Here is a 24456-nt window from a genome sequence, read left to right as displayed (position 1 = left end):
ATTTCCCCAGCAGGGGACGTGGCCGATTTTCAGATGGGACCGAGTCTAGCTGTGGTCCTTCTGCGGCGCAGTGCCACCAGGGGACGTGCCCCCCACCCCTGCTTCCACTTCGGTTGGGGCAGGTATCAAATAAAAACATAACATTTTGTGACATTGAGCCTCATTTAAGAAATGAGGACTGTTGGCCAATTGCTTTAGGGTTTCAGTAGTATCTTGTAAGAGTGAAGAGAGAGAAAAGTGGAGATGTTTCAGAGAGTTTAGCACCTGGGCAACTTAAGCCAGCAGTGATGGAGCAATTCGAATCAGGCATGAGCAGGAGGCCAGAGTTAGAGGAGTGTGAATATCTCGGAACATTACGGGGTTGGAGGAAATTGCAGAGATTTGTGAGAGGTCTGAGAAGTCCATGAAGATATCTAAATGGCAATAGGTTGGGAAAGGGGAATTTACAATGAGAACTGGGTGTCCTTGCACACGCATGTCGCTGAAAGTAAGCATGCAGGTACAGCAGGTGGTGAAAAAGGCAAATGGCATGAAGGCCTTCAAAACGAGAGAACAAGGGCAGAGGTGTCTTTCTGCAATTGTACAAGGCTTTGGTGAGACCACACGGGGTGTATTGTGTGGGAATATTTTGTGCAGTTTTGATCATCTTTTCTGAGGATAGACATTCTAGGTATGGAGGGGCTGGAAAAAAGGTCTACCAGACTGATTCCTGGGATTGCAGGACTGATGTGTGAAGAGAGACTGCATTGTTTAGCATTGAGCACTAAATTTGAAAATGCTCAAAGGGACTTGGGAGTTCTAGTTCAAGATTCTCTTAAAGTTAACATGCAGGGTTAGTTGGCAGTTTGGAAGACAGGTGTAATGTTAACATTCATTTCAAGAGGGCTAGAATACAAGAGTAGAGATGTACTGCTGAGGTTGTATAAGCATCTGGTCAGACCACAATGTGGAATATTGTGAGCAGTTTTAGGTCCTATGTCTAAGAAAGAATGTGCTGGTGTTGTAGGGGGTCAAGAGAAGGTTTATAAGAATGATTCCAGGGATGAAGGACTCGTCATATGAAGAGTGGTTGAAGACTCTGGGCCTGTGCTCAATGGAGTTTAAAAGAATGAGGGAGGATCTGATTGAAATTTACAAAATAGTGAGAGGTCTGATAGAGTGGATGTGGAGAAGATGTTGCAGCTACTAGGAGAGACTAGGACCCAAGGGCACAGTCTCAGAGTGAAGGGACAACCCTTTAGAGCTAAGATGAGGAATTTCTTCAGCCAGAGGTTAATGTGTGGAACTCATTGCTGCGGAGGGCTATAGAGGCAAAGTCATTGAGTATATTTATGACAAGGGTAGGTAAGTTTTTGATTGGTGAAGAGATCAAGGATTACAGGAGAAAGTAGAAGAATGGCATTGAGAAACATATCAGCCATAAGTGAATAGCAGAGAAAAGTTGATGGGCTGAATGGCCTAATTCTGTTGCTATATCTTATGGTGCTATCATTCTTAGTGCCTATTGCAGTTTGTAGGTTGGATAGACAACCTCTGATTGTATAATTGATTTCTGCATACATCTATAAAACAAAATAAGTGCTACTTCTGACTGCTATGTTTAATCACTTGGATGTGAGTGTCAATGGCTGGGCCATCATTTGTTGTCAATTGCTAATTGCCTTCATGAATGCGTTAGTAAGCGGCCATCTTGGAACCACAATGGTCCTTGGATGTAGGTACACAGAAGGTACTACTAGGAAGGGAGTTTCTGGATGTTCAACCAGCAATAACAAAAGATAACAATATAGTTCCTAAAGTGGATTGTGTGAGATTTGAAAGGGAACTTGCAGGTAATGGTGTTCCCTGTATCCGCTGTTTTATCTTTCAAAGTGGTGGACATTTCAGTTTGGAAGGTAATGTGAAAGCAGACTGAGTTACCACAGCGTATTTTTTTAGGTGGCACACACTGGTGCAACTGTATTTCAGATGTTGGGGGAATTAATGATTAAGTTGATGGAAGAGTGTCAGTCAAGTAGGCTATTCTTTCCTGGATGCTGCTGAGTTTCCTGTTTGTTGTTGGAGCTGCATTTATCCAGGCAAGTGGAAGAAATTGCTTCACGTTCCTGGCTTGAGCTTTGTAAATGCTGAGTAGAATTTGAGTAATCAGTAGGCAATTCATTTATGTCAGAATTCCCAGCCTCTGGCCAATGACAGAGAAGATTGATGAAGGCAGAGCAGTGGACATTGACATATAGACTTCAGAAAAGTGTTCAACAAGATTCTGCATGATAGACTAGATAGGAAGGTTAGATCACATAGAATCCAGGAGGAGCTAGCAATTTGGATACAATATTGGTTAGAAGATAGGACAAAGAAAGTGGTGGTGGAGGATTGTTCTTTGGACTGGAGGCCTGTGACTACTGCAAGGATCGGTGTTGGGTCCTCTGCTTTTTGCCATTTATATATTATTTGGATGTGAACATAAGAGGTATGGTTAGTAAGTCTGCAGGAGACACCAAAATTGCTGGAGTAGTGGACTATGAAAAAGGGTATCACAGAGTACAACAAGATCTTGATCAGATGGGCCAGTCGGCCACGGAGTGGCAGGTGGAGTTTAATTTGGATAAATGTGAGGTGTTGCATTTTGGTAAGGCACACCAGGGAAGACCTGCACACTTAATGATAGGGTCCTGGGAGGGTTGTTGAACAAAGAGACCTTGGGATGTAGGTTCATAGTTCCTTGAAGGTGGAGTCACAGGTAGACAGAATCATGAGGAATGCATTTGCTTACTTACCTTTATTGGTCAGTTCATTGAGTATAGGAGTTGCAAGGCCATGTTGCAGCTGTACAGAACATTGGCGAGGTCACTTTTGGAATATCATGTGCAATTCTGGTCTCCATACTGCAGGAAAGATGTTGTGAAACATGACAAGGTGCAGAAAAGATTTACAAGAATGTTTCCAGGACTGAAGGGTTTGAGCTGTAGGGAAAGGCTGAAAAGGCTGGGTCTATTTTCCCTGGAGCGCCAGATGGTTGAGGAGTGACCTTGCAGAGATTTATAAAATCATGAGAGGCATGGATAGGGTGAATAGCCAAGGTCCTTACCCCAGGGTAGGCGAATCCAAAATTAGATGGTGTAGCTTTAAGTGAGCTAAGGTATAAAAGGGAAGTAAGGGGCAACTTTATCATGCAGAGGGTGGTGTGTGTATGAAATGAGCTGCCAAAGGAAGTGGTGGAGGCTGATAAAATTACAACATTTAAAAGACATCTGGATGGATACTTGACTAGGACGGGTTTAGAGGGATATTGACCAGAAGGTTGCAAGTGGGGCAAGATTAATTTAGGATACCTTGTCAGCATGGCCAAGTTGGATGAATCGCCTGTTTCCATGCTGTACAACTCTATGACTGTAATTCTTGCAGCATGTACAACTCTATGACTGTAATTCTTGCAGCAATGTCCTGAGGCAGTAGTGACTGACTTCAACAACCACAAGCATAGAAAAAGGGAATGTAGCAACAGGAATAGGCTATTTGTGTCCTTGAGCCTGCTCCAGTCTTTACTGTGATCACTGTTGGTCTGGTTAAGGTCTTGGCTCCACTCCTTAACTCCCTTGTTCTAGCTTAGATGTTCATCTGGCTTTACTCTGGCTTTTCTGTAGAAGTTTATGTAACTAAGTGCTGGCTAGGCTATTTACAGAACTAACCGCATATAGGAAGAATCATGTAAGGACAGTTTTTTCCAAAAGGCTCTCAGTGAGGCAGATGAGTTGTCATTACTAGCAATGGTAGCTCTATGGCAAAGTTAAAAGCGAATAGCTTTCAATTCCAATTTTAGCCATGATCAGAAGAACCCATGTCCGCAGATCATTCATCTGCAGCTCTGGATTATCAGACCAGTGACATCACCAGAAGGCCAATGCCCTCCTCATAGATTTGTTCTTTTTTTTATCGCATTCCTGCGCTGTCTAAAGATCTGTTTTTGTATAATCTCAGTCCTGGTGAGTATAGGGGAATATTTGTTCTGTCAAAGGATGTGGGCATTTTTGGCGAGGTTATGATTTGTTGCCCATTCTTCCTTGCTCCTGAATTGAGTGACTTGCCAGTCCATTTCGGAGGGTGATTATGAGTCAGTTACATTGCTGTAGATTTGGAGTCACGTGTAGGCCAGACCAGGTAAGAATTCTCTAGAGGACATTCATGAACCATGTGGGTTTTTACAGTAATCAAGGTAGTTTCATGGTTCATCATTAAGTACAATATACCAATGTCTTGTTCTTTGTAATGCAGCAGGCTGCCCAGCTGGGAATTACATCTGCAAGAACGGCCAGTGTCTTACAAAATCCAATCCAGAATGCGACAAGACAAATGATTGCTTGGACCATTCAGATGAGTCAGAATGCAGTAAGTTTTAATTTAAGATCACATTCATTTGGAGACCATACAATACATGTGCCTACACTTTAAAAGACACTGATTCAAAAAACATTCTGTTGCTTTCACCTGATATCAATTGTTTTATTAATTAGTTCTTAGCTGAACAATAAGCCAATAAGATGCACAGAATGCATTGATCCCAGATTTGAATGGAGGCTGAGATACTGTTCTTTGAATCCTTAGCATTCCATTTTCCCTGTGGGAATTGTTTTGACTCCAGGCTACACATTGGCCCTACCTTTCTCTTTCAAAACCTGTATGCTTTTTGATGCATGCTGTGTATCATATGGAACTGTCAAAATGTAGGAGCTATCCATTTTCTTGGGAGCCTTCATCCACCATATAATCTGCTATAATTAGTTACATGTAGGAGTGTCAGATTTAGGCTCCGGCATGAATCACTCCCGCTTGCTTTAGCCTGAATCACTATTCCACTTAAACAGCAGCTGCTTCTATCAGTAACGCACACTCTCTAGTGCAATCATGCAAAGATTAGATATAGCGTAAATTTCCCTCTGCACTGTTCTAATGAACACCCCAGAGGTCAGGTATGTTATGGAGTTAATTGGACATTACAGGTTATGCGTTGTACATTCACTGAGATTTCTGTTGGCTGAGTTCTAAAAGTGGATGAGCAGATTGGTTCCTCATGAATTTGGTGCCTGAGACCACATTGGCCAAGCTGGGAGTCCATGTGGCACACAAGGGACACCCTGACTCTAATCTGTCATTAGCAAAAGAACATTCAGGGTACACCTCTCTAATTCAACTGTGCACCCCAATGTTTGGTTCCAAAGATCTTCTGTCATTTTCTTTTATAGATTGTGGTACCCCCTTGATATCAAACAGAATTGTTGGGGGCAAGGAAGCTGCCTTTGGGGAATACCCATGGCAAGTCAGTCTACATATAATTGACATTGGCCATGACTGCGGAGCTACAGTTATCGCAAGCACATGGCTGATGTCAGCAGCTCATTGTTTTATAAGGTGAGTCATTCTTTGAATTGATTTGTATTGATTGATTTAGACGCACATTCAAGACTGAGACCCAATCGTTCTAATCTGGTTCTTTTGACTAACACCTCACCATGGTATCTTGAGGCTTTGAGCTCCCAGAAGTTTAGCTGGTAAAGTTCTCCAGGAACATACCCAAACCAGATCATTCTGGGATCTGGTCCTGATCTGTGTATGACTGAGCCAGACAGCAAGTTCTGATGAAAGTTCATCAACCCCAGAAATGTTAGCTCTGTTTCTCCCTACAGATGTTACCTGTCGTGCTGAATTTTTCTAGCACTTTTTGTTCTAGTTTCATATTTCCAGCAATGACATTATTTCACATAGCATTGGAGGTTAGGGAGTCTCTGGCCTTAATCATGGTGCCTGCTGAACTTAGCTCGCTGGCCGTAGTAATTGGTTTCTATTCCTTGTGCTAGTGGGAAGAAAATTGGAATTTATTCAAAATTGAATTAATTACCAGGGGAAACTATATCCTCTGTGGGTGTCAGGACTCAAAACTCTAACCCAGTGGAAGTCAGGATCCAGGATACTGTCTTCCAGCGGTAGTCAATGCCCAGAGAACTATGGCCCAGTGAATACCAATATTTATGGGTGTTAAGATGCAAATCTTTACCCAATGGGTGCCAGCACCCAGGAAACTGTACTCTAATGTGTATCAGCACGAGGTACTATATTGCACTAAGGAGTCAGCACCCAAGAATCTGTAAGCCAGTCAGTGTCAGCATCCAGGGAACTGTCACCAAGTGGGAATTAACAGCCGGTAAGCTGTACCTCTGTGAGTGGCTATCAACATCCACACTGACCTCAGGAGAAAAAGAAATATGATGATAAATCAGCAATTTGACAGCAGAATCATTTTTCTGTTTTGACTCTTTGCAGTTTTCAAGACCCAAAATACTGGGAGGCAGTCCTTGGAACTATCTACAGAAATGATGAAACTTCTACAGCAGTGAAAAGGAAATTGAAGAGGATCATTGTTCATCCATTATTTGACCCATCTACTCTTGACTATGATGTGGCTCTGCTGGAGTTAACCACCTCCATATCAGTTTCCAGATCTATCCAGCCTGTGTGTTTACCGTCTCCTGTTCATATCTTCCGCACAGGAAAGAACTGCACGATCACAGGATGGGGAGTTCTGAATGAAAACAATGGTGTGGAGATAATTTATTTGTAAAGTCATTCTTTTTTGTTCTTCAAAGAAAAATTCAAAAATTGCTAGTGACCCTCACCTTCAGGTGATCTTCCCTGAACTAGGTACGAGTTGTTATACCCTTCAGTTGATCTTCAAAGTAGGTATGCCATCAAAGTAAACACACTGTTCCTCAAGTTTCACATATGGAAGTTCCTTTCCTCCTTCGCTTAGACAAGAACTTAGCGTACGGTGGATCTATTGTGCGGGAGTTGGTGCAGTCCATTTGCAGTGTTACTCTCTGGAATTGTTCATAATTTGCTGCTCTTCACCTATTTTTATTGCTGATACAGTAGACATTTGCAACAATAGGGACTCCCAATGTATCATTGTGTGCTCATTAAGATGTAACATTGAATGATGCTTGTGCCACTAACTGGCAGAAACAATGATAACTGACAAGGTAAGACATTGTTGTGACAAGGTCTGATCCTGGCATGATGTTGGGATGTCAAGTGTTCCTTTATTCATTCAGAAAATGAGAATTGCTAGCTGAGCCAACACTTATTGCCCCTGAGAATGTGGTCATGACCTGCCTTCTTGAACTGCTGCACTCTATTTGTTACATCCACAGTGTTGACAGAGCGAATCCCAGTATTCTGACCCAGCAACAGTGATGGAATACTGATACAGTTCCAAGTCACGATGGTGAGAGGCTTGGAGGGGAACTTGCTTATGGTAGTGACCACATGTATCAACTGTCCTTGTCTTTCCAGATGGTCATGGTCATGGGTTAAATGAGTCTTGGTGAATTTCAGCAGAGCATCCTGTAGATGGCTCACACTGCTGGCACTACGCTACAGAGATGGAAGGATTGAATATTTGTGGATGTGGTGCCAATCGAGTGGGCGGCTTTGACCTGGATGGTGTTAAGCTTCTTGAGAGTTGTTGAAGGTGCACTGACCAACGCAAGTGTTGTGTATTCCATTATACTCCTGATTTGTGCTTTGTAGGTAGTGGGCAGGTTCCGGACACTGCTGCAGTTTCTGAAATTGTTCTTTGGATAAAAGAGAGGATCTCGCTCCCTCTCAGAACAATCTGCTATTGTCCCTTGACGCTGCTTGCCTGCTCTCATTGCTCACTCTTGTAATTGGAAGAATTTCTTAAATATTTGAAAGAGGTAGATTTTCACAGAATCTAGTTGTTCACTGCATTCAACAGACCTTGCCCATTCAGTAAGAATTCACAATCTACTTAAAAATATCAAAATCATATTTTGTCTTTGTGAAGAGTAAATTAAATGGTCCTTTTATGGTGACAAACACTACATTTTGATTTGTGATCCAGAACAGTGAACACTTTCCAGCAATAGATATAGAACAACATGTCAATGAATTGTATTGATCGGAGGGCAGCACTCCAAATTCTGAGACAGGCATCAAATGTCATATTTTATACCAGCGGGATTTCTAGCCTTTAACCTGCTCTGATTTTGTTGATGTTGTCTCAGAGTTGAGCCTTTTCTCTGTTCTATTTCTGTCACAGATTCTTTACCCATCATTCTGCAAAAAGCTACTGTTCAGATATTCAATCAAAGTGAATGTGCCAGACTCTACAGTGAACCAGTAACTCCGCAAATGATCTGTGCTGGATTTATAGGTGGCCAAGTGGATTCCTGTCAGGTCGGTAATATGCCACAGTTCACCAAAATTTCTCTGAAAGTCTGCTCCCTATCTAAGTGTATTTCGCTTTTGAAAAGCTCCTGTAATTGTTTATCGAAGAGACTTTGCAGAGCAATGGGTCGTGCCCTCATGTCTGAACAAGAAGCATCAGGTCCAATTGTTGTTTGTATTTTTATGTGTGGATTTATTAAACCAACACAGAGCCCAGAATGAACTGGGCCAAACATTGCCTTTAACCTTTGAGGCCAGGAAGTGAATCTAGCCCAGCTGCTGTGGTGGACGTTTCTCTCTGGTTGCCGTAGTCTCTGACATGATGAGAGTTTGAGCAAGACTTGCGACAGATGCATAAACAGCCAACAAAATCTCATTTGTACAGATTACAACCAATCTAATTCACTTATCACTTCAAAATCATCACATTCAATTATTTTGGTAAGTACTGAAACTTGCCCCTCTTGCATCAGGTCCCTCCCAACATCCCCCTTTACTATCTCACTGCTCTCCCATCATCCCACCCCTACCACCTTGGTCTTCTCCTATTGTTAGCCTCCTTGCGCACTTCTATTTTTCTTCTCCCACCATTCATACTCATCCACAATCAGTCTTCACCCATGAATTGCTCCCTCCCATCCTCCCTTTATTTCCAGTCTTTGCTGTGGCTCAGTGAGTGGCAACTATTCCTCAGCATCAGAAGGTTGTGGGTTCAAACATCAGCTCAGAGCTTACACATCCTTAAAAAAAGGCCGACAGTGTTGGAGTGAATACTGTACTGTTGAGCTACCCGCCTTTCAGGCCCTATTCGCCCTCTTCAGTGCATGCAAAAGACCAATAAGTACTAATTTAGAGCAGGAGAACATTCCAATGACTTGTCCAAAAATTCTGCCTCCAAAAAGCATTTAAAAAAAAGATTATCTGGTTGTTATCGTTATAGGCGCTTATTCTGTGCATACTGGTTGTCTTGTTTCCTACAATACTGACCACAATTTCATTAGCTTTACAATGTTGTGGAGTTGGAATGGGTGCTCTATAAATGCAGTATTTTCTTTCCTTTTTCCATTTCCTCCCGTTGACAGTTTCTCATCAAGCAGTATTGGCGTCAGATTATGGGGTGATTTTACTACAGAGTGAACAATAATTTAAAATGGATTAATTTAATACAGTGACTCTGTTTTTTATTGTATATCTCCCACTCTTCTCCGCATTCCCTCCCCACATTTCCTATTTTAATTTTGACTGACAGTGATGGAAATTAATGATCCAATATCACACTTTGTCCTTCCTGACAATTGCCCTCACAAGACTGTTACCATGAGTTCCATCCTTTCATTTGTTCCTTGGAAACAAAGCCAAAACGAGATCTGATCTAATGAAATAAAATATTATTAAAGCAGTGAATACTGTTTCTTTAACCAACCAGTGCACAATGACCTGATCAACTTCATCTATTTAAGAGAATAAGGTCAGGTCCTGTGTCCATCTTTAGTAGGGAGCATAGCAATGATTTCTGAATTCTCTTATCTGGCACGATTGGGCTGTAATCAGTTGTTATTTCTTTGAAATAGGGTATTTCCTTTAAAAACTGTCTTTGAAAGCTTCAAACAAGCCTAAAGAAAATCTGGTTCTTGGATTTAGACAGTTAAAATATGACTCCTTTGTTTAAATTATCCTAACTGTGTGTGTGTGTCACCCACAATGTCATTCAAACACGGCATTTTTTTGCTCAAGGGCTGTTCCCTTGTTTTTAAAACCTTGTTGATGCAACTGTTTTAAGCTTATTTATTCGTATTTGTTTCCGATTCACGTATCTTGTAAGAGTTTGAAACATAAAAATGGAGAAGAAAAATAAGGTGGTTTGCACCTGTAGAGATGTTGCCAGTGAATTTCCGTCCAGTGAAGCACATTTAACACATTCTGATGTGCATCACACTCAGACATTTATTTATCTTTGGATTTTTTTAGCTGAGATAGCCATGGAAGGACAGGTGTATCTGTGACTTTAGCAAGTTCAGTAGAAGTTCTTGATGGTGATTCATATTTTGTAATGCAGCTGATGCGAATATGCTACATTCAAACACACAGAATTTTGTACCCAGAATAATGTTTGAGGTAACTATTCAGACCTATTTAAAATCACCAATATTTCCATGCAGTGCAGATTATGCCTGTAGGTGGCGATGTGAGGCCTGGTTCCAAAGATTATTTGACGTTAATGCAAATCTAGATCAGGGTAAACCTCTGCAATTACCAAATTCAGCAGTGTTAGAAGATGCTTATCATTTTTTATTGCAAGTTTACTGAGGTAAATTTGTAAGCTTGTGGTCAATTTGTTGTTTGCCATTTTGTACACTTCATTTATGAACTATTCCCAGTGGCATCAACTTCCCTTCATTTGCCCAAATGAATGATCCGGCAACATTATGAAAGTGAGGTCCTGATGCTGTACCATGTCCCTCTCTATACCCCTTATTCTCATAAACTATCCCCAAATGAATGATGCTGTTAGCATTGTGAAAGTGAGCTCTCGACCCTGTACCACCCTCTCTATAACCCTCATTCCCTCTCACTGTCCTTGAACTCCCTCTCTCACTGGATATGGATATTATTTAATAATCAATCTCATTTTGACAATATTCAAATAAATGTCATGAAGCGTTTTTCCTAAATTTTTGGTTGCCTGACTCCCCTGACAATTCGATGTACCAGTTGCGGTTATTACAGACTTGAACAGCACAGAAACAGAACCTTCTGTCCCATTTGCCAGCATTTGGCCCATATCAGTTTAAATCCTTCATATTCATGTACCCATCCAGATGCCTCATGTACCAACCTCCACCACTTCCTCTGGTAGCTCGTTCCGTACATGCACCACCCTCTGTGCGAAAAGGTTGCCCCTTAGGTCCCTCTCACCTTTTAAACCTATGCCCTCCAGTTTTGGGCTCCCCTCTGTGGGATAAACACCTTAGCTATTCATCCTATGGATGCCACGCATGACTTTACAAACCTCTATGCAATCATCTCTCAGTCTCCAGTGCTCCAGGGAAAAGAGCCCCGGCCTATTCAGTCTCTCCCTACAGCTCAAGCCCTCCAACCTCGGCAAGGTCCTCATAAATCTTTTCTGTGCCCTTTCAAGTTTCACAACATCTTTCCTATAGCGGAGAGACTAGGATTGAACCCTATATTCCAAAAATGGCCTAACCAATGTTCTTTACAGATGCAACATGACATCCCAACTCCTGTACTCAGTGCACTGACCATAAAGGCAAGTGGACCAAACGCCTTTTTCACAACACTGTCAACCTGTAACTCCATTATATTGGCTCCTTACCCCATTGACCCATTACAAGCAGCTCTGCTTCATAGACACTGGCAAATGCACCCAAAGAGGAAGAGGGGCTGCTGAGTGAGTCAGTGGAGGGTTGGGGTTGAGACGAGGGTATGGAAGAAGGGTTGGGATGGAGGTGTGCAAGGGAGGGTAGTGTTGGTAGGATTGCGTGTGTATGCAGGCTCATTATAACATATTTGCAAGGTTTGGAGGGTGCAGAAAAGACATAACTGGGTCTGCTGTCACTAGGAAATATAGAGAACCTGCCTGAAACATATGAGTTCAAAGAATAACAATAGTATCACAAAGTTCTTTAAAACATAGATGTTCATATTTAAAAGATGTAATGTATGTTGACGCATAAAATGTGGACCTTAAAGATTATATATCAACTGTTGCTGTGCTGCTTTGTTTCAGTTAGTGTGCTGCTTTGTTTCTGTTCTGTTTTTGCTAGTGTTGGGTCACTTTAATTTTTAAGGTTAAAATGGGGTAACATGGGAAAATGAGTTTGGGAGGCGCTGTTTAAGGATGTGCAATGATTGCTGGACTGTACTTCCTTCTGGTCAGGGCGATTCTGGTGGACCAATGGTTTGTGAAGAGTCACCAGGCAAATGGTTCCTGGCTGGTATTGTGAGCTGGGGAGAAGGCTGTGCTCGACCAAACAAACCCGGCGTCTACGCAAGAGTGACCGCAATCCGGGATTGGGTCGAGCATACAATGTCCCAGACTCACACCACCACTACTCCAACAGAGAGCAATACTGAACAGACAGCTTCAGTAAATAGAAGCACTGTTGCCCCTAACTTAATAGTAGGTGGGTATTCAGACTCTGTGTGTGTGTGTGTGTGTGTGTGTGTGTGTGTGTGTGTGTGTGTGTGTGTGTGTGTGTGTGTGTGTGGAAAGGTTACTGACCCAATGCCTGTAATGCCTGACAATTCTCCTCATAAATTTTCTGATTTCACGTAAGCAGCTCTTCCTTCTCCAATCTCTAGTCATAGTGTTCCTAATTGCTACATAGAACAAGGGTGTGTGTCAAATTCAATTGAAATGATGGGCATGAGCTGAAATCCTGACACTTGGCACAGGGCACTTCCACAAAAGTTATCTGGATAACGGCAATAAAAATTGGTCTGAATTTTGCCTTTGAAACATAAAACAGTACAGCAACATGCCCTTCAGGCCATTATGAGAATATAAATCTCAGTTGTCAGCCAGCAACATTTTGGCGATTGAACCCACGACCTTGGCATTATTAACACCCTGATCTAACCATCTGAGCGAACCCCCAGCCTCAAACTAGAAGCTGGCTCCATTGCCCCACATCCTTGCAGACAACATCCATAAGAATATTTACAGCGATGTGGAACTTCAGTTATGAAGATTGATTGGACAAGTTGGGACTACTTTCCATGGAGAAGAAAGAGCTAGAGGAGATTTGATGCAAGTATTCAAAATGTTGAGGGGTCTGGATGGTGTAGAAAGGATAAAATTTCCCACTTGTAGAAGAGGTTTTAAGGTTAAGGAAATTGGTAAAAGAAGCAAAGAAGTGAAATGAGGAAAAACAAAACCACAGCGAGTGGTTAGGGTTGGAATGACATTTAAAGGGGAAGCAAATGGTTATTTGAAAATAAAAGGGTTAATGGGAGAAGGCAGGACAATGGCACTAAATGAAACATGAAATAACTCCACAGAAGCTGATTTCCCATCACCATGTCACCCTTTTTTTTGAGCAATCCTGACACTCCCCTTTTTATCTGAGAGCCAGGACCTTTTGATTGGATCATTAACGGCCCCAATTGGGCAACGCATATTCTATGAGGTCTACCTGACCTACCTCATTACAATCTCTACAAAATGCTCTTTTGAGGTGCTGGTGTAGTACCAATGATCCAAAAGGCCTCATCCAGAGCTGTAATAATTTTGTGATTCTATGATTCAGTTATTTATTTATGCTTAGTCTTTGGGGAACCCTGGTAACTGTGTGAAATCAGCATTGGGATAAATTTTAACATGTACAGAAGGGTTCTGGTCTTGCTTAATACCTTTTCTATAGAACAAGTAAAAAATTTCGACATTGCATGAACTGTGCAGGCTTTTCCAGTTTGAAAGTGAGCCATAAGGCTGCACTGTATTCAATTTTCCTCCATCATTTCCATATAACAGAGACAAAAGGACCCTCTCAAGTGAAAATCTTACATCTCCATCCTCTCACTTCCCATTGATCCAAAATCTTCCACTGAGTACTCTTCATGGTATCCTAGGTTTCACCCATTCAGTTACTGGCCGCTCCTCTTTCAGCACTGCTCCCATTCACCACATTGATGGTTCTGTAAGATCCACGGCCTTCACACCACTTCTTTGTCTACCAGTCCCCAGTTTCCCTCTCCACACTTTCAGTCCCATCCTTGCCCCAGCTTCAATTTAGAGTGTGCAATGAAGATTATGATCAACTGTGTTAGCCACTCGTGTGAGTGGGGCAGATTGGCTGGGGTGGGAGCGTTTTAAATTGTACCTCCACAAGAGTCAGTGCCTTCTGGAAAGGAGGGGCAAGGATGAACTGGGAAACAGCCAAAATCTATCATAGTATAGACTGCTATCATTCTCACTCAATTTCCCCTCATTCCTCAAAGTTTAAGTATGGATGGAGAGTGTCTGATTGAGAACACAATGACTGGTGGTCAATAAAGGGGGTGATGGACTTAGTGATTACATGTTGCATCAAACTTCAAACTAATGGTGTTCTTTTATCTTGTAGAAGTTCGCTGTACAGCCTCTACTTTCAAGTGTTCCACTGACAGCTGTATTGATAAGCACAATGCAGAGTGTGATGGCATCAAAGACTGTGTTACAGGGTCTGACGAGGCAAATTGCAGTGAGTAGTTTCATCTCTGAATGACAGGACAGGTACTTGTGATTTGGGGCCAGCAGTCCATTTTTGATTATAAAGGCCCAATGTGAAACATGCTACACAGCAGGTTTTCACTACCCTTGAGAAAGACTATCAGGCTGCACTGACAACTCCTCAGCCCTGCCCACCCTATTACCCCATAACTATGATATTATTGAGAAACTTATTCAGTAATTCAATGATAATTGAAGACATCTGGATATGTACATTAAGCTTGTTAGCACTTGAAGCAGAAAAGTTTAACGCTTTTAAGAGCACATCACTTTAATTTGTAAATGAACATGCATACAAAAATTGTGCTCTCATGCCTACTCATTCCATAAGATCATGGCTAATCTGATTGTAGCTTCAACTGTACTTTCCCACTTAACTCAATAAGTTTTGACTGCCTTGTTAGTCAAGAATCTATGTACCTCTGCCTTTAAACATGTTCAATGATCTTGCACCAATGCTGTCTAGGGAAGATAGTTCCATACGCTTATGACCTTAGAGGAAAGAGAGGGGAAAAGTTTCTAATCTCCATCTTAAATGGGAGATCCCTTATTTTTCAAACTGTTTTACTTGGCTCCAATGCCTCCCAAAAGGGGAAACATCCTTTCAGTATCCACCCTCTTAAGTCCGTCGGGATTCTCTGTTTCAAAAAGATTGCCTCTCAATCTTCTAAATACGAGGGGATACAGGTCCAATTTGTCCGTTTCTCATCAGATTACTCCCACACCCGAGGAATCAGCTGAGTGAATTTCCTTTGAAATGCTTCTAATGCAATTTTGTTCTTTCTTAAATAACAAGACCAAATTATACTTAGTACTCTAGATGTGGTGTCATCAAAGTTCTGTATAGCTGCAGCAAAAAGCGTTCATACTTTTATATTCTATTTCCCTCAAATTAAAAAGCATCATTCCATTTGCGTTCTTAATCACTTGCTGAATCCTAACCTCTTATAGTTCATTTAATACGAAACCCAGATTTCTCGACCTTTTGAGGTCTACAATCTCTCTCTATTTAAAAAAAAAGCTGTGTTCTTTCCTGCTAATTCAGCCAATGTGGCCAAGTTCACCCATTCCTATATGCTACTATCAATTTCCAAGTCTTTGCCCACTCACTTACCCTGTCTATATCCCTTTGCAAACCCCTTATGTCCTCCTCACAATGTACCTTTCTATTTATCTTTGTGAGATGAGCAACCATTTCATTTAGTCCCTCCATCAAAGTCAGAGATTGCAAATAATTGAAGCCTCAGCTCTGATCCGTGTTCAACTCCATTCACTATATCTTGCAAGTCCAAAGCAGACCTATTTATTCTCATTTCACACAAACAGGGGGATGGAAGAACACAGCAAGCCAAGCAGCATCTGGGTGGAAAGGAGAAGCCAATGTTTTGGGCTTTATCCTTCTTCAGGACTCAAGTCTTTCAGCCTATAATGTTCCTCTAGCCTCCTGTTTGTGTGCCTTAGATTCCAGCATCTGCAGTTTTTTTTTGTCCCTATCCATATTAATGCCTGTCTTTTGTTTCCTTTTAGTTACCCCGTCTTCTCTTCGTGCTGATATGTTATCCATTCCAGCATGAGTTCTTACTTTGTGGAGTAATCCATTGATACAGCCCCTTGTCAAAACATATAGTTACAAACTCCCTCAAAGAACTCTAATAGATTAGTCGAATATAATTTCTCTTCCAAAAAACCATGTTGACTCCGTCTGATTGCACTGAGATTTTTGAAATACCCTGCTGCAAACTCCTTCATAGAGTCTAAAATTTTCCTTATTACACATATTAAAATTAACCAGTCCACAGTTCCCCACTTTCTATCTCCTTCCTTCTGTGAATAGCGGGGCTACCTTTGCTTGTGATGTAATGATTGGGTTTCCTTTTAATCTACCTTCGCTCCACCATACTTGCTTCCATTTCACATTATACACTGTAATTTTCACTCAGGCAGGGCTGTCACTCAATCTTTTACATAATATAATTTTTGGATCCTGAACCCAATTGGAAATGAAAAGCACCATGAAAGAAGTACATCCTTTTTTAATATAACTAACGACAGAGTGGCAATTAAATATTAAACTGCGAATACCACCGTGAACAACAATACATACCACATCAAACAGCACCATAAACATGGCCATGGCTATGTACAGCTGTACAGATTATTGACACATCATCATGCACATCTCTTAAAAAAATTAACAGTCTCAAGTACACCACTTTGCCCATCAACAGGCACTCAACCAAGCATAATGCCCACACATGTCGCTGGTACATCTCCTGCCATAGCACAGCACTGATCATGGCACATATTTGTGACAGACATTCTCTCCTGCAATTGCCTAACAAAAGCTTTAACAACTTGGTAAAGTCTTTGGTCCTTGCTTTGATATTTGGTCCAATCGGTCCAAAATTAAATGTTTCAGTTGAGTTTTGAAGTGCAGCGAACTCTGTAACTGAGCTCAGTTTCATTTATAGGTTGTGGAACTGCACCCCTGATGGTTGGAACTAGAATTGTGGGAGGAGTGAGCAGCGTCCCTGGAGAATTTCCTTGGCAAATCAGTTTGCAGATATTGTACTTCGGACATGTGTGTGGTGGAACCCTAATATCACCTAATTGGGTGGTCACTGCTGCTCATTGTTTTATAACGTACGTGAACAGTTTTCAGACAACAACACGGGACTGTATGTACTAACTGATTCAGACAGGATGATATCACTTTTTTGACTGACTTGAATGCATGCAAAAATATCGTATTCGTCAACATATCCGTAGCAGTCAGGATACCCATTCATGCAGGGACACCTTCCCATAAAAGTGAGCACATTCAACCATAGCATGAGCAAACCCAATGATAACCATCTGCACAAACACACACACACCATTCCACACACCACTTTATGAACATTGCATTGTGCTTACACTCAGACCTGTGTGCACAGCCACTCATTGCACACTCGGAGCAACTTGTACAGCCACCTAGTGCAACGTGCCCACCCCGAAGTTAACACTGCCACCTAAAGCAAGTGCACACTCAGAAGAACAGTGTGTGCACAGCCACTCATTGCAACAAGCAAACATATACAAAGAGACACGTGTATAAATACAGTGATGTTGAGCTGCTATCTAGCTCCATTGTATTGGTGTTTGCTTTACATGGTTTATTTAAACTGCTAAAAAGTGTCACACTTTATAGGTTGAACATTGGAAGCTCTAAGCAGCAGCATTGTTAAGGTCAGGTTGTAGACCATTGTGAGTGAGTGGGCAAAAATCTAGCAGATACAGCATAATGTGGGAAAATGTGAGGTTTGGCAGGAAGGAAAACAAGCAGGGTGTTATTTAAACTGTGAATAACTGCAGAATTCTGAGGGGAAGAAGGGTCTAGGTAGTGTGTGTTCACAAAAAGTTAATATGCAGGCACAGCAAGTGATTAATAAGGCTAATGGTAAACTTTATTACAAGGGGAATTGAACATAAAAGGATGATATGCTTCAGTTATACAGGAATTGGTTAAACCACATCTTGAATAGTAGGCAATTTTGGCCTCCTTATTTAAGGAAAGATGTAAATTGTTTAGAAGCTGTTCATAGGTTTATGAGGTTGATATGTAGAAAGAACAGTTTGACTTATGCAGAAAGATGGGACAGGCGAAGCTTGCTTACGCTAGAGTTTAGAAGATGAAGGAGTGATTTGATCCTGAATGTTTTTGACCAAGTGGCTGTGGAAAGAGTTTGTACTGTTGTGAGTGAGACCATGACTAGGAGACACTGTGTTTTAAGATTAGAGACTGCTCTTGTAGGACAGCTATTAGGAATTTAGCTTTCTCGCAGAGTTTTGTGATTCTGAAACTCTCCCTTAGAAAGTGTTAGAAGTAGCATCATTGAATATTGTCAAGGTGGAGGTAGATAAATTCTTTTTGGGTCAGGACATTGCACGGAATTGTGAATTGATGGGAATCTGAAATCTGGAACAGAAACAGACCAGAATGAGGCCATTCAGTCCTTTGATCCTGCTTCACCATTCAAGAATATCATGAATGATCTGGCTCTGGTCTCAGTTCCACTCTTCTGTCTGCCACCCATAGCCCTTAACTCCATTATCCATCAAAAATCAAACTATCTGAGCCTTAAATAAATTCAATAACCTGGTCTGCATTGTTTTCTGGGAAGGACAAGTCCACAGATTAATGACCCTGAGAGAACAGAAATTCTACTAATCCCTGTCTTAAATGGGAGAAATCTTATTTTTAAATGGTTTCCCTTAATTCTGGCTTCTCCTATAGGGGAAAACGTTCTCTCAGCATCTATTCTGCCAAGCCCTCTCAGGACCTTATATGTTTCTATAAGATCATCTCTCAATCTTCTAAAGTCCTAAAGATAAAGATTCAGCCTATTCAAAGAGAATATAGAGAGGAAGCAAAGCTACATAATTACGATGGAAGTGCAAAATATTTAAAATAAGTAGGTTTTCTATAAGATGCGAATGTTGTCTGAACCATAAACAGATGTTTGATTTAATTTTCCTTTCAAAGTCAGAAGAATGTGAATCGCTGGCTCGGTTACCTCGGAACACTCCAGCGTGTGGGATTTAAAGGCACTAAAGTAACCTTTAAACACCTCATCAGCCACCCCTCCTTCAATACTTTCTCTCTGGATTATGATATCGCCCTCTTGGAGCTGTCTAAGCCTGTGGCCTTTACTGAAGTCATTCAGCCTGCCTGTGTACCATCACCTTCCCACAGATTCTTAGCGGGAACAAAATGTTATGTAACAGGCTGGGGCACCACAGCAGAAGGGGGTAAGTGGTAGTATAACATTACATCGCACCTGTTTGCTTGAGTATTACAGTGTGTGCAATCATTGTTTTGCAAATGACTTATTATGAATTGGCAGATTAAAACAGAGAAACAGTGTGATTCACCTCTGAGACAAGCACGGAGAGGTGTGTGGAAAACAGGGCCACCTGAAGAGAGAATATTGAGGTTTGGAAGGGAGCAACACACAGATCATGAAACAGAACAAAAAAAATTTAGAGAGGAGGACATTTTTTAAAAACTGGTACATGAATGAAGAGGAAATGAGGATGAAAGAAATATACAGAAGGATAGAGTTAGGGCCCAAGAGGGAAAGGGAAGGTATGAGAGGGACGCAGAGACCAAGGGAAGAGAAAGGGAACAAGCCCAAGAGAGAAAGGAAAATTGTTATAGCAGGCTATAAGCAAAGGGAGAAAACGTCAGAGCAAGCAATTGCTAAAGCACACCTGCAGAATGGTGAAGACAGCGGGAGGAGAAGGACAGTGAGTGGAGGGGGCAGAGAGTGGGAGGAAGAGGAGGAGAATTTGATGAAGACCCAGATGATTGACTGCAAGATAAACACTACAGGATGTGGTAGAATTTATTTGTGTTGTGAAATCAACAGATATTTATGTTTATATAGTACCTTTAAGGAGTGAAATGTTCTAAGGTGTTTCATGGTAAAAGTACAAAGCAAAGTATGACGCCGAACCACATAAAGAGAAATTAGGTCAGATAACCAAACACTTAGTTGAAGGATAGGTTTTAAGGAGAATATTAAAGGAGGTAAACAAGGTAAAAAGGCATAGAAACGGTTTTCAAGAGCTGGGGACCAAGTAAATGAAAAGTACCTCCACCAATTGAAACTATTAAAATTGGAAATACATTACAGGCCAGAGTTTGAGTAGGGCTGATAATTCAGAGGGTAATGGGACTGGAGAAGTTTACAGAGAAAGGGAGGGATGAGGCCATGGAGAGATTTGAAAACAAGTTTAAAATCAAGATGTTCCTTGTCAGAAGCCAATGTGGTCAGCGACCAAAGGTTGAGAGTGAGACGAGGATAAGTGAATTCCAAAATGTATACTGCTTGCTGTTGCAAATGAAACATCTAGTGAAATATTCACAAATGGGTATTTCCATTAAATGCTGTGATAGGTTGTATTAAATCTGGCATTTACCCCTAGTCCAGAATACAAACGTGCTGTGGTTTGAGCTTCTGAAGAAGGAACCTTAATCACTTCATTTATGTTACGGCATTTATTGTAACAAATCACTGCATTCTCTGCTCCACACAGGCTTCTTGTCTTATACGCTGCAGAAAGCTGAGGTAAATCTGTTTGGCAACAATTTGTGTCTGGACCTGTATGGCAGACAGATCACTCCCAGAATGTTCTGCGCTGGGAAGCTGAATGGAGGAGTGGACACCTGCCAGGTAAGCTGTCAAGGATCTGTCAATTTGGGAAACATAGCAGCTTCAGATAATAATGGAATCCTTTGAGTTGGCAAAGGTAACAAATGACCTCGACTCCACTATTTTTTTAGTGATAAATCTGATGCATTTTTTCACATTGCATATTCGTGAACAATATATAATTGTAGTTTGCAGTTGATAGCTCTGTGCTGATAAATGTATTCCTTGTCAGCGCAGTATATCAGCTGTAGTTAGCAAGACAGCAGGGCATCAGATATCCATCCCTCTAGCTGTGTGACGAATGGAAGGAGACCAGTGGCTGAACGTACAACAACAAAAATGAACAACATTATGAATCCTGGGTACGCATTTTTTTTCATGGGTTAACAGTGAAGCACTGTTTGTAACAAATGTAGTTAATTGTACATTAATTGTTGGATACTGTATCAATGGAACATAACATCAGGCCGAGGAAAAGGAGCCATATTTATCCTGGGAATATTAGATTAATTTTGAGATTTAAGTAAAATTTAGTATCCCTGAGACATAAATTAAAAATAAGGATGTTATTTATAATAAGGAATAGAAATAAAGAATTAATTTACATTAATGTACTCCTGAATTTTTAACAGTAAATCACAGCTGTTGCTGATAGGTCATTTGATGTTCCTCCATGCTATGTGTGGAAAGTAAAGACAGTTAAAAAATTTTGCACATTGTTGGAAACAGTATTTGTGCGCTGTCATTGGTATGCACATTTGCACTGAGATGATGTGTTTTAATTGTACAAACACAAAACATTTAATTCTGACAGCCTATGCATTATTGCCATTAGTCACCTTTTACCACAGGCCAATAGCATCACAAAAAAAAGTTATGAATTATTTTGAAGTATAATTAATTGCTGTTGCTACATCCGTCTACATAATTTTTGCCTTATCAAGATCCCTCAATTCCGCAAACTGATGAACAACCAGATGATCAATTTCTGATTTTATTGGCTAAACAATAATTGCTAACCTGGAAAACAGAAATCCCTGTATCTCTTTCAGTTAAGCCATGGGATTTATTTTTTCATGTCATCCTGAACAGAACCTCAGTTTAGCATCTCAAAAGTCAGAGAATCATTTACACCTAAAAGACCAGCTGGGTTGTAGAATCAATTATCAGAGTATTACACTGAAAGAAATGATAGAAATGAGATCAAGGGACAGTGATTGTTTCGACAGAGACAGAGAGAGGAAAGGCAGGAATTGATAGGTATGTGAGTGGTTTGAGGCTTATAATGAAAAAATGAAACAGTTAGGATGAAATATTTGGTGAATTGACATGTCAATTGTGGGATTGAGTGAGAATGTGGGCTATTAGACGTGATGTTGTCTAATCATGTCTGTCCACAGAGTTAGTGGTAACTCATCGGGCTTCTTACGTTATGTGAGTCCCTTTCAGTCACACACAGAACCTTGATATTGTACGTCTTCACAGTCACAATCAGACGACTCAGATAAGCAGCTGAATGATTACTTTCACTGTCACATGACTAAAGTTATGTATTTTGGAGTAGATCAGTTTTAACTGTTGCATTCAGTGAGTGATACACAGACAATTCCATGGCATTGTACAATATTCCATTGGCAGTTAATCTCCACATTGCCATCCAGTACCTCTTAGTGACTTGGTCACTTGTTAAAAATATCAAGATGTTGAAGCAGCTCCTGATGGTACATGTCAAAATGAGGTAAAAACACAGCATGTGAGCAGTGATTGACAGATCTGTCTGAGACAATGCCTCAATAGAGTACATTTTCCCTCACATTTTGTGGAGTAATAATTGATTTGTCTTTACAGGGTGATTCAGGTGGCCCACTAGTTTGCAAGGAATCCTCAGGAAAGTGGTTCCTTGTTGGAATTACAAGCTGGGGTATCGGCTGTGCAAAAGCAAACGCGCCTGGAGTCTACAGCAGAGTTACAGCTCTTCACGGTTTCATTGCACAATATGTTTTCTGAAAGCTGAAAGGTTCACATCATTCTTGATTTAATCAAACACTGTAATACATGCATTGGGACTCAATCTCAATGTGTGGGCCTCACTGGGGCTATCAACTCTGTATTCATTTCAAACACCCTGTGATCTGCTTTCTCAGTCTTCAGCACAATTTCTACAATCATTTTGTTTGTGCAGTAATATGTATTTTAATCAATTGAAAATATGATTTGTCAAGATTTTTTACAGTTCCTTACATTGTGGTTCTTGATCCTGACAAATCAAATGATATCATACTTTATGTCATCATAATAATCTCAGTCCTACCTGTTGTATCTCACCTCAAATGCCTGCAAGAATTTGAGGCTAATCAGGGCACAATCTGTAGATGGTATAACGTGGCGAAAATTGTATTTAAACTATTCTTTGCAGAGTACCAAAATTATTTTGCCAAATATTGGAATTCAGTAATATTAAAGTGGAATGATATAAAATCTGCTTAAATCAACTGAAAAGTAGATGTTACTTGCGTTGATATTATTGGATGAGCTTTTAATATGTTCATACAAGTTGCTAACACACCAAAAACAGAAGTGTTTCTGCATATTATGCCTTGCTAACATCATGGACAGTATTTGAAGGCTTATAAGAATATTTTATTGAAAGGTACAATCATATTGATGATTTTGTCACATAGAATGATACATATTGTTCGAGTTAGAGTATTGACAAGTGACATTGACAAATGGTAGTTTACTGGTATATCAGATTAATCACTTTGATTTAATTATTCCTCTGAATTGAAACAATATTTTTTATTCTGTAAATTTTTATATGATTAGCATAAACTAAATGTTTATATTTTCCACAATACTTAACATTGTAGTGTATTAGTGCATTTTTTCAGCATTGCTCATGTACATGAAAAAGTTATTAATGGATCAGGAAACTTCTTTTTCAGAGGTGGTAGCAATTCTGGTTTTCACACCAAGATAATAAAGTGTGAAGCTGGATGAACACAGCAGGCCAAGCAGCATCTCAGGAGCACAAAAGCTGATGTTTCGGGCCTAGACCCTTCATTCTCTCTAGGCCCGAAACGTCAGCTTTTGTGCTCCTGAGATGCTGCTTGGCCTGCTGTGTTCATCCAGCTCCACACTTTGTTATCTTGGATTCTCCAGCATCTGCAGTTCCCATCATTTCTGGGTTTCACACCAACAGGTTAATAGCTGGAATTTGAAACCAGACAAGAAATCTTACAAGTTATTACATTTGATCAGTTAATAATTAAGTTTTTCCTCCCTTCTTTTGAAGCAGTAATATGTGGTGTTTTTCTTCTTCTTCCATGGTATGTAGGTGATTGCCAGGGTCAGAATTTGTTGCCAATCCCTGGAGAAGGTGGTGGTGAGCTACCTTCTTGTACCACTATCATCCCTTTCAGACAGAGGTGTACCCCAGTGCTGTTAGAAAGGGAGACCCAAGATTTTAATCCTGCAACAGTGAAGGGTTGTTGTGTCCCTGAGTACCCCAAAATCCATGCTAAGGTTCCAATTCATGATGATGTGTGGCTAAGAAGGGGCTTACAGATGCTGGTGTTCCATGCATCTGGTACCCTCATTCTTTTAGGTGATAGAAATCTCAGGATTGGAGGATGCTGTCAAACAAATGTTGGTGAGTTGCCACAGTCCATTGTGATGTATTTCTCCATCTCCATGCACTGGTGGTTAAAGGAGTGAAGTTGGTCCGATGAAATGCTGATTAAAGTGGGATGCTTTGTCCTGGATGTTTTATCAGAAATGTAAACA

At 40.7% G+C, this 24456-nt stretch overlaps 1 protein-coding gene across 2 annotated transcripts in view; it reads left to right on the top strand.

The window, feature by feature from the left end:
• tmprss9 (transmembrane serine protease 9) overlaps positions 1-23668 on the top strand; it is a 37355-nt gene extending 13687 nt beyond the window's left edge. Inside the window, exons 4-14 of one of the 2 annotated variants that reach the window (XR_007250337.1) lie at positions 4273-4386; positions 5241-5406; positions 6316-6590; positions 8114-8250; positions 12140-12386; positions 14328-14444; positions 16945-17116; positions 18999-19264; positions 20555-20691; positions 20908-21032; positions 22519-22589. Coding sequence is in view for 1 of the 2 variants with exons in the window: in XM_048559972.1 (XP_048415929.1) it covers positions 4273-4386; positions 5241-5406; positions 6316-6590; positions 8114-8250; positions 12140-12386; positions 14328-14444; positions 16945-17116; positions 18999-19264; positions 20555-20691; positions 22519-22677 (1790 nt within the window). In the remaining variant the exon portion in view is untranslated. Of the gene's footprint in view, positions 1-4272; positions 4387-5240; positions 5407-6315; positions 6591-8113; positions 8251-12139; positions 12387-14327; positions 14445-16944; positions 17117-18998; positions 19265-20554; positions 20692-20907; positions 21033-22518 lie in introns of both variants that reach the window. The other variant, XM_048559972.1, reaches the window with a different exon arrangement.
• The last annotated feature ends 788 nt before the right edge of the window (positions 23669-24456 follow it).

Source organism: Stegostoma tigrinum, chromosome 30, assembly GCF_030684315.1.
Source record: "Stegostoma tigrinum isolate sSteTig4 chromosome 30, sSteTig4.hap1, whole genome shotgun sequence".
In the NCBI taxonomy this organism is placed as follows: Eukaryota; Metazoa; Chordata; class Chondrichthyes; order Orectolobiformes; family Stegostomatidae; genus Stegostoma; species Stegostoma tigrinum.
This window is presented reverse-complemented; position numbering and strand designations above follow the sequence as displayed.